This window comes from Triticum urartu, chromosome 2, assembly GCF_003073215.2.
Source record: "Triticum urartu cultivar G1812 chromosome 2, Tu2.1, whole genome shotgun sequence".
NCBI classification, from domain to species: Eukaryota; Viridiplantae; Streptophyta; class Magnoliopsida; order Poales; family Poaceae; genus Triticum; species Triticum urartu.
In genome coordinates, this window is record NC_053023.1 from 726,119,008 (window position 1) to 726,129,906 (window position 10,899).

At 53.4% G+C, this 10,899-nt stretch overlaps 1 protein-coding gene across 1 annotated transcript; it reads left to right on the plus strand.

Annotated features, from left to right (window-relative positions):
* Positions 1 to 6,677: 6,677 nt before the first annotated feature.
* Positions 6,678 to 7,252, plus strand: LOC125534407. The gene has a single exon (XM_048697649.1). The coding sequence runs from the start codon at positions 6,725 to 6,727 to the stop codon at positions 7,013 to 7,015; it is 291 nt and encodes a 96-aa protein (XP_048553606.1). The 5' UTR covers positions 6,678 to 6,724; the 3' UTR covers positions 7,016 to 7,252.
* The last annotated feature ends 3,647 nt before the right edge of the window (positions 7,253 to 10,899 follow it).

A 10,899-nucleotide genomic window follows, 5' to 3' on the forward strand; every position in this document is an offset into this window, starting at 1 on the left:
TTTACTACTCCTACTTAACTGGCGCCATTTTAAGTGGCGCATAGTTCGCTTCAGATTCAGATTCTAAACAAAATAATGATGTGTGGGTGTGGGTGTGTGTGTGGGGGGGGGGGGGGGGGGGGGGGGGGGGGCGACTTCATTATTTAAATGCACCCCCTGTTTGGAATTTGAAAGAATTATCAACAACAACAACAACAACAACAACAACAACAACAACAAAGCCTTAAGTCCCAAACCAGTTGGGGTAGGCTAGAGGTGAAACTCATAAGATCTCGCAACCAACTCATGGCTCTGGCACATGGATAGCAAGCTTCCATGCACCCCTGTCCATAGCTAGCTCTTTGGTGATACTCCAATCCTTCAGGTCTCTCTTAACGGACTCCTCCCATGTCAAATTCGGTCTACCCCGCCCTCTCTTGACATTCTCCGCACGCTTTAGCCGTCCACTATGCACCGGAGCTTCTGGAGACCTGCGCTGAAAGAATTATCAAGTCACCATAAATTCGCGAGGCAACCTTTTACAAGGGAATATCACGTATATTTGTTGAAATGAATGATCAATAATAAACTCCATACAGTTTCTCTCCTAAGAATATCTAAGACATGAATCTGAAGAACAACAAGCACCTGGACGTCCTCCATGGTGACACTTCAATTGAGGTTGGGGATGTGCAGCAACATTTCTTTCGGAAGTAAAAAATTCATGGCTGATCCGTACAAGGACATGCATAAGCAAATAAGAGTAATATAAAAATATAATATTTTGTCTTGCTGAGATGGCTTCCTACCGAAATATGTGTCATTTCTTTTTTATTGCAATATCTGAGCCCCTCCATTTACCATCTACTCCCTCTAGTGATCTAAACGGGTAGGGATCTAAATGGTCTTATAATTATTTACAGTGGGAGTAGTTTGTTAGTGGCAGTTCGAAGTCCTTCCTTCAGCATATGAGGTGGAGGCTCAAATCCGGCTAGACCTTCCTCCGAACCCAACAAGTCTGGATTGACACCACCACCTTTCATTGCTCACATTAGAATATCAAAACCTGAGAAATGCTTACTTATATGCATGCATCAAGGCATGCACTCAGAATTAAAAAAATAGGAATTAAATCAGCTACAATATTTTCTTCTAAGGTAAGCAATATTTTTGTATGACAATTTCCACTATTACATATACGAACATAGTAGCAGAACAAATATCCTGGTGAAATGCGCCATGCATGTTACACCAAGTCTAATATTAGGACAACCTCTCATGGGCACAATCAACTCAGTACAGACTCGGGATTTTCTTCTCGGATGCATAATGAACATCATTTGCCACAGGGGCAGATTTTAGCCTGTTCAAAAGAAAAAGCATCATACTATGTCAATACTTGGACCAAAATAACTACACATGTGACGGTTTTACCCCTTGATTGATAAACAATATTTCTCGATAAAGATTGATAAACACTATATAACTACATAGAAAAATGGGGGGCTACACACATTCAATATGTTGTGACAAGCTCTTGAAATCATTGATGGTCATCCTAATGTTCATACAGTGTCATAATCTATGCTACTGAAGCCTGTATACTCAAGAAGCGTATACTGAACGATTCAAACAAATAATGCCTTGAACCAGTTCATATATGCCTTGAAATTAAATGTGTGTCATATATTAAAGCATGTCTTCCTCTCGATTCCTTCCTCTTTCACAACCGCAGCTCACACCTCTAGTGTTCCATTACTGGGCAAAGTTCTATTATTAGCCAGTTTGATGATAAGTAATACTTGGGTCTATATAATGTATTGTTGTAATGTCTAAGAAAGTCAGAAGAAAATAAAGTGACAAAACGTTGTGTTGTTCAGCAAGTGGAACTAACAGAATGGGAGATCCACTTGAAATCTAATACACACATAGACAACCATGCTTTTTGTAGTAGTGCAGAAGCTGTTGCATCTTAAGGCGAATGCTTTTTTAAGGTAAAATGAATCATCTGGAAAAACAATTAATATAGTCAAATTTGCAATATATATGATTCGAAGTCAAGGAATTTTACATCGGAAGTCATGGATCAATGAGTATTTTGTTCTCATATCTTCTCCGCATTCATCGTATTCAGGAGATATATTTTGATTACTTAGGGCATCTCCAGCCGTTGGCCCCCCAGGGGGCGTCTAAAAGCGCCGCCTGGGGGCGAGTCGGCCCCCGGCTGTCGGCCCCCAGGGCCGCCCCAGGCGCGTATTAAAAAATAAAAGAAAGAACGTTCGGCGAAGTTATGATAAAAACTAGTTAAATTTCGGCCAAACATTACAAATTTCGGCGAAATTCGTCCAAACATTAAATTAACCTAATCTAAAAAAAAGAAAGGGGGAAGTCGTCGCCGCCATCGTCGTCGTCGGCCTTCTCCTCCTTGACGCGGGCGCCCTTGCTGGACCCCTGCCCGGCGTCGCCATGGCGAACAGGCGGCGGCGCGTCGTCGTCGTCGCTGCTGTCGCATAGGACGACGACCCCGCCTTCCTCGCGGCCGCGTCGGCGCTCCTTGAAGCGGCGTAGGGCGGCGCGCTGGCGCTCCTTCTCCTTCTCGCGGTGCGCCTTCTCCATCGCAATGGAGTCCTGGCGCGCCCATTCGAGGGCGGCGTCGTCGTCGGCGGCGAACTCGGCCTTCACCGGCGCCAGACCCGGCTCCGTCTTCACCGGCGCCAGACCCGGCTCCGTCTTCGGCTTGACGAAGCGCGGAGGACCCCCGATGAGGGGGCGCGACGGCCGCCCTCGTTGATGACGATGCCGGTGCTGCGAGTGCGCCGGCCGAGCGGCGTCTCCGCCGCGGGCTCGGCCTTGACGCCGAGCAGTGCTGGAGAGCCGGAGGAGTGGGAAGAAGAACGGGACGACGAGGAGGAAGAAGAGGATGCGTCGAACCTTCTTGGAGCCCATGGCCCGGCGCGGCGGTGCTGCGCCGGGGCGGCCGCCCTCGCCGGGGGGTACGCCAACGGCGGGTTGTTGCCACCCTCGAGGTGCGTGAGCACGCCCTCGAGTGTGCGGCCGGGGACGCCCCACCAGAGGTAGCGTCCCTCGCTGTTCTGCCGGCTGCCGCCGACCACCGGCGCGCCGTTGATGGACGCCAAGCGCTGCTGTTGGCGGCGCTCGAAATACGCCGCCCAGGCCGCGTGGTTGTCGGCGGCGTACTGGGGGAGGGAGAGCTCGGCGTCGGTGAGGGACGCGCGCACGATGTCGACCTCCTCGGCGAAGTACCTCGGGTCCACCGCGGCGTCGGGCACCGGGGGAATGGGCACTCCCCCGGCGCTGAGTCTCCACCCCGTCGGCCCCGCGCGCATGTCCGACGGCGCCGGGATGTTCGCCTGGAACAGGAGCCACGACTCTTGTTTGCGCAGCGAACGGCGGCCGAAGCCGTTGGCCGCCGCCGTATCTCCGGGGAAGCGCTCTGCCATGGCGAAGGCGGGGCTGGGCGGGCTCAGAAGAGGTAGAGGGAGGGGCTGGGCGGCGGCGCTCGGGGAGAGGTAGGGAGAGGAAGGGTTGGACGGCGACGAGGGGCGGGGCTGGTGTGGGTGTAGGTGAGCGGAGGCCGCCGGCTTTTATAGCCGGGCCGCGCCCGTGTGTACGCGTGCGAGGGAGTGGAGGCGTCGGCGCGCCGTCCCGTGAACGCGCCGCCCGTGAGGAATCAATGGCAAGGCTGACCGGCGGCAGCCTTGCCATTGATTCCCCGCGGGAACCGAGGCCGTTGGGGGAAGACGAGGCGCCGAGTCGCTGACGCGGCTGGCCCGCGTCTTTTTCGCGCCAAAACAGCTCGCCCCGGCGCCTCCGGGCGCCCCCCAGCGCGCCGGGTTCGGCCTGGATCCGCCGGCGCTGTTTTCGGCCTAAGCCGGCGAAAATCGGGCTCCTGGGGACGCGACTGGGCCGTGTTTTAGGCGCCGACGCGAAAAAATCGCCTGGGAGGTCTTCCTGGGGGCGCAGCTAGAGATGCCCTTATAGTTGACACTTCTTACCCATGGGCATCGATGAAAGTGACAGAAATCCTTGCATTTTCTGGAGGAAGAACAACATGCATGATTGTATTTGGAAAAGCCACCAACTAATATCATTGCAAAAGCGTTTCATAAAACTAATAAAAATTCTAGTAGAAAACACATTATGGAAAATGCTACCTTTGTTACTGCATGTGACGATCAAATTGTTGGTCCCTAAAGCAATGCAGAACATTATTAGAGTTGCCAAAAAAATAGTTCATAGCTTTTTAATGGGTGCGAAACAGATTAGGAAGGAGCGTCAAAGGGAGGTTGCCTGTGACGACCCGGATGAATCCTCGGAAATGAAATAGTAGGGTAAGCAGAACTTGCTTGGTTGACCCTGCAAGCACCCAATAACTCATCTAACACGAACAAGACACTGAAACCTCGAGCAGGAGACATACTATGGCAAGGGAAATGCACGCCACAAGCAAAAGGTCCATCAAAATGTGCTGCGTACCTGCTCCTCCCAGTAGGCAATAGGTTCTCCTTGTCCAGGCTCTCGACGGAGCCGACGGAGGTGGAGGCGGTGTGCCCCTCAAGTGGAGAAGCGCGCCATAGGCGGTGCGGAGGCGCAACCACGCCAATTGCGCCATCCCGATGTCGTCGGTGAGGCCACTCTCTCTTACCTCTCGCATAGCCCACTGCCGCCACCACTGTCGCTCGCGGACAGAGAGGGCGGAGTCGCTCGCAGACAGAGAAACGGGAATGGCTGTCATGGGAGGAAGGAGAGGAGACCCTAACCTGCTGAGCTCGCTATCACCTGCGTCAAGTATGGCGGCTCTCCGCCGCAAAAGAGAGGTGAGGGTTTAGAGCATCTCCAGCCGTGGGCGAGCCGGCGATATAATCGGCTCTAGGGCAGTTGGGCACCCAGCCGTCGTCCCCAGGCGCCGATATTGGCCCATTTTTTGCGCAAATGAGCCCGCTTTTCAGCCCACTTTCGGTGAAAAATGGCTCAATATCGGCGCGAATCGGCCCATATTCGGCGTGGTTCAGCGTGAATTCTCAACATAAGTAATTTTTTATCACATAGTTCATCACAGAAAATCAATAGAAATCAAATAGTTCAATACAAATAATATAGTTCAACAAATAAAAACTCATATTTCATCACACGTCGAGCTAGGCGTCGCCCTTGAGACTCTATAGGTGCTTCACCAGATCCTGCTGTAGTTGTTGATGCACCTGTGTGTCTCGGATCTCCTGACGCATATTGAGGTAGGCAGTCCAGGTTGCCGGTAGCTGGTGATCAACTTGGGCAACAGGACCTGACTGTAGTATAGTTCAGTGTCAAACACTGGCTCTTCTTGCTCGCTCTTAATGATCATATTGTGCAAGATGACACAACAAGTCATGATCTCCCACATTTGATTTTTCGACCAAATCCGCCGAACACCTGGCGGGCGTGGTGGGCGCACACCCACCGGTATACCGCCTTGCGCGGCCGGAACGCCGGAAAAGTTGCCCGGACGGTGGTAGAGAGGCTGCCGCGGCGAAACCTCCTCTCTTTTTCGACGGGAAATGGTCTATCTAGAGGTGGTGGGCGGCGCCTGGATCGGCAGGGTGGCGGCTGAGCGCGCGGGGGTGGAAGGCGAATCTGGACGATTGGCTTGACTTTTCGCATGACAGTGTGGCCCATGCGTGTTTTTCCCTTGCGCTGGAGCCCCCGAATGCCCCCAGTGCGCCGGGTTCGGCCTGCGATCGCCGGGCCTAATAACGGGCCGAGACGGTGGATTTCGGTGTCTTGAGGGCGCGAGTGGAGGGTTTTTCAACGCCGGCGCATAAAAAGACGCCTGGGGCTGTTGGGGGCACGGTTGGAGATGCTCTTAGAATCAGATTGATATAACTGGTATATGGGCGCAAGAAATTTTGGAAGGAAGATATTGATTAGGTGGGATCACATGCACATAACTAGCATCCTTAAATTGTGCGATCTGCCTCGTATGGCAAGAAAAGTCCGTAATAAAAACCAGATCCAGAAGGAGGTGTGGTTTCTTTGGATACAATCTGTGGTTTGATGCCTTCCTTTGATTGTTTTGATTGGTGGTGCGCAGGGGGTGAGTTTCCTTGAGTAAAACCTGGTGGGGTGACCTGTTCTTTTGATCGGAAACGAGCGACCTACTTTTTTTTTGAAAGAAATCGGTGGGAGCGAGAAGTCATGCGAGGGGGGCAAGGGAACGAGCGAACGAAACAAAGTACGTACCGAGACATTAGGAGTAAAGATTTTTCATAATTATTTTTGTATGGCTGTGTTTGTAACTACATGTCGTACTTGATATATGGCCCTTGACCTTCCTAAATAAAAAAAATGTAAAAAAGTAGAATTAAATAAATTTAAAGCAAGTACCGGCGCTACTGCTCACACCAAGTGGATGGTAGAACACTGAGCTCAGCACAGTGGCCGCACCCAACCTGTGACACAAGCGGCACGCCGCATTTCCCAGCCTCGGCGTCCGCTAGCAACCTGAGGGGCCAAGGCCGCCGGCCGCTGCACCCGGTTTCCGCCCACGAGTCCACAAACCATTCGCGCGCCCGTACATACTACTACGAGGCAGCGACGGCCGACGCGTACGGTTACATGCCAACATCGGCATGCATCTATAAAACTACCGTGAGGAACACCGCCATGTCGCAGGCAGCTGAGCACACTTACACACGGCATCGAACGAATCACTCACTGTGGTATCTACAGTCCTACGACCGATCAGATGGCGAGCGGCAGCGGCAAAGCCAAGGCATCGTCGTGGGCGGCGGCGATGGGCGTGGGCGCGGGCACGGTGGAGGCGTTCAAGGAACGGCATGCCGGGCTGTGCCGCTGGAACCACCATGTGTTCCCATGCGTCAAGCAGCGCGCCGACACCGCGGCCGCTGGAAACGGCAAGGGCAAGGTGGCACCCGCTGCCGGCGGGGCGGCGGCGAGGAGGCGGAAGGCGAGGCAAGAGCAGGAGGAGGAGCTCCGGACGGTCATGTACCTCAGCAACTGGGGACCCAATAACTAGCAAGCAGATCACTCATTACGTACTGTATTGGTTAGGGTAGATTGGTGTGCTGCAATAGTTCGTGCTACTGGATGAACATGAACTCAGCATCGATATTGCACAGCTTGTGTCCATAAGGGCATCTCCAACAGTTTGTATGTTAGTTTGTTGGTAAAATATGCCATGTCATCGACCGACACCTTAACATACAACAACTTCAATGGGTTGTATCTAATTTGCCCAATAGGATGTGAGATAATAAATAAGGTGCTCTCTCATTCTACATTGAAGCTTGTGTAAGGGGTGTTGGTTCATGTACATACAACCTTTTCCTCTTTCCTCATTTATTGTATGACACATCATCAAAAATTCTATATAGCAAATTCTACCAATAACTATCTTACAATCATTGAAAATGTCCTAAGACGGTACAGGTACACGAACCAAGAGCTTCGGGTTTTCCGCGAATGAGCGATCGAGTCCCGCACTCCAGTGCGTGAACTTTCGGATCAGTGAGAAACATTCAGCGTGGATATGCATGTCCCGGCTATTAAAGGAGGCAGGCAGCACTGGCCAACCCCATCACCGTCTCTCATTTCCTCTCCTCTCTGCACATCCGACGGGGCGAAGGTAGCAGGTGGTTCTTGGCAATGTGTTGTAGCCAATATGTGTGGCCGCCTCCTCAACTACCTCAGAAACAGTAGCGGCTCCTCATCCTCGCGCACGTACATGACAGTGCCGAGCAGGCGCGTTGGGATCATTGTGACAGGTCGGGCGCCATTCGCCACATCGCGCCAGACTGAGTCCTTGCCGAGCTAGACCTTTCGTCGGCCTGGGCCGAGGATCGGTCCAAGACCATAGCGAAAACGTCAGCCCGACGCCGTCTTCACCTCAACAACCACCTCATCAGAATTGAGATGGCCGAGTCCCTGCGCACCCGCGTGTGTCCTCGGTGGTACGAGCAAATGCAAGGCCATGGGCAGGTGGATCGGGGCGGCATCCACGGTCAACGCGCCCATGCGGCAAACGGCGGCTGGCCAGGGCGGACATGACCCCTACGGGCCCTTCCGTCGTTGGATAGACCACGACGACTCCGACGACGATGCCGATGGAGGGGACGGCGATGAAGGTGTCGCTGGCCAGAGAGGCCATGTGTTTGAGGTCACCGTCCACTATCGTGTAGTATTTTTTTCCGAAAGGGAGCTTGAAACCACCTGCCTCTGCACCCAAGAATGCACACGACCATTTTTATTAAAGAAAAGTATACTTTTCGTCCCTCAATTCTTAGTAAAGTCTAGATTTAATCTCTCAATTTCTAAACCGGATGAGTTGCATCGTTAACTCTTTAAACCGGTCATGTTTCGTCCCTTGACTCAGCAAAAGCAGTTTTCATGCTAACTCTGCGTGGTTTTGACTGTTCAGCGCTCTCTCCCTCTCTCATCCTATCTCCGGTCAGCATTTCGTCGAGCAGTTTCTGTGCGCCTGCGTCGCCACCGGCAGCAGAGACAAAGCGGCCGCACGGGGCGCCATGCAACCACTGGCATGTTGGCGGGGACGGAGTGGAGCTCAAAGGCAGGAGCAATGGCATGGACCGTCGAAACGCCTCCATGCTAGCTGGCGGCAGCCACATGCCCGCCTTCACGCTGATGCCCACAACGCGTCCCTCCGTGACCGCCATGGCGCATGCCCTCACAACCTTGGCGGTGTACATGCAGACGAAGCCAGCGAAGCGCGGGTCTCTGCCTCCTTCACCGCCTACTTCACGCATCAACTCGTGGCATGCGTACGTGTGCTACTCATATGTTCTGGCCAGGACGGATCGAAGCGATGAAGGTCCTGTCTCCTGTACGTGCGTGTCTAGGCGGGCGGGTAAATCATTCAGCTAGACGGTGAACAATCGTCCAGAGCAACGTGCGACTGGGCCTGGTCGGTGAGCACCAGTTAGCGTCGCCGATGACAGTGCCGCACTCGCTTACGCCATGCTCACCGTACTTTGCAGTTCGGAAGCTTATGTAGCCTCCGTGCTTCGCTCTGCCGCGCGAGCTGCGCCCTGCCATTAGTGGTCATGTTGGCCTCCGTGTCATTGACTGCTCCCGTGAATGCCACCGCGCCTTGCCTGCAGTACCGCCGCGCTGCCGCGGAGGCGCTGTGGCTAGGCTCCGAGCCTCCGACGGGAGGCCTGCAAGTGCAGCCTTCGAGGTGGTGGTGGAAATGCAGGCGCACTGCAAGTGCTCGACAAAATGCCTATAAAAACTGGATGAGAAGGACAAAAGAGAGAGAGAGAGCAATATTGCCACATGGGAAACGATTGGTCAAAACCATGCTGACTCAGCATGGATACTGCTTCTTTGAGATCAAAGTAGAGAGACCAAATCTGAACTCTGCTAAGAGTTGAGAGATGAAAAGTATATTTTTCTTTTTTTATTAACTTATTCAGCGAAGTCTGACAAAACAAAAACATGAATCTACTCAAAGCCATCTATTTGACTACCTCTGTTGGCTATATCGACTAGCTTGATGAAGTGCTTGACCTTGTGCCATAGCACCATCTAATCCAGTGGCCTCCCCAGACCGCCCACCGACGAATCAAGAATACCAACCGGTTGTAACAGAAGCTCAGCGCGCATCGCATGCACATACTCTAGGCTCTGCCACCACCATCTTTCGTTGTCCCATCGTCGGGAGGGATCAATGCACCGACCTTGCCAGCCTCTCTCCCATCGACGCCTCCACGACGGCAGACAGCGCCATCCTCCTGCGCAAGTCCATGTACAAACATCCAGCGCCGAGACTCCACTCCGTCATGCTGCCGAGATCCGTCGTCTTCGATGCGGTAAATGAAACACTGCTCCACCACTTGTCTCTCCCATCCGGCAGCTGCTCCAAAAACGATGCCCCCATGAAGGAGAGCAACGCTGAAAGCGCTGCCATCGCCCGATTCGGGAAAACCGGTTCTAGGTGTCATCCGGAGCGAAAATGCGGCCATTGCCCGCCATGACGGGAGTCGTAGCACGGTTTTCATCGGCAGCATCGCCTCCCCACTCAACGTTAGGGCTGGATGCGAGATGCCACAACTAGTCGGCCAACCACCTCCGGCGAAAGAGATGGCCACCACCGCCATGCCTAGGGTCGGAGCCCCTGACATCCTCGTGTTGCGGGTCTAGCCCAAAAGGCACTTGTCGTCGCCGGATCAGAGTAGATGCACGACAACCTGAGGTGCGACCCGTTGTAGCCCATCTGGGCCCAGATCGGGCGCCCTAGTTGCCACCGCGGAGATCTCGTCGTCGCCGCCGACCCACGCCACTTCCCTTGATCCGGTCGGAGTGGATCGCCGCCACCCAGATCTGATCGCTGGCTGAGGAGAATTGCCGCCACCGCCGCCGCTGCGGCACACAAGCTTAGCCTGCAGCACCTCGGCGTCGGCAGCGGGAGGAGGGATCCGTCACTGGTGGCGGCCGGCGGAGTTGCCCCGGTAATTTGCGTTTGAAATGTGACAAAGTTTGATGTGATTGGATGACGGCTCTTGTATCCGTGCCCTGTTTAAGATACGCCGTTGGAGATGCCAAAACATTCTACTGGCCAATACGACATTGGTGCAATCCTGGGGACCGGAATAACACGATAAGCCGAGATGAAATGTCCCCATCTATGCCACCCACCAGGTTCCCGTAAAACCTGTGTGCTGCACAAGCGAAACAAAAAGAGAACCATACGTCGCACTCTCCCTCCCACAGTCTCTGTCCACGCACGACCGTTTCAGAAGCTTCGTCCTCGCGTGAGACGTGACAGATTGATGGTTTTGGAACCCGACCGTACCACAGAGCACCACGATATGCGCCGCCCTTTGCTCCCATATACAAACCCCACACCCATCACCACCGTAGTTCAGAAGCGGCAATCCATTT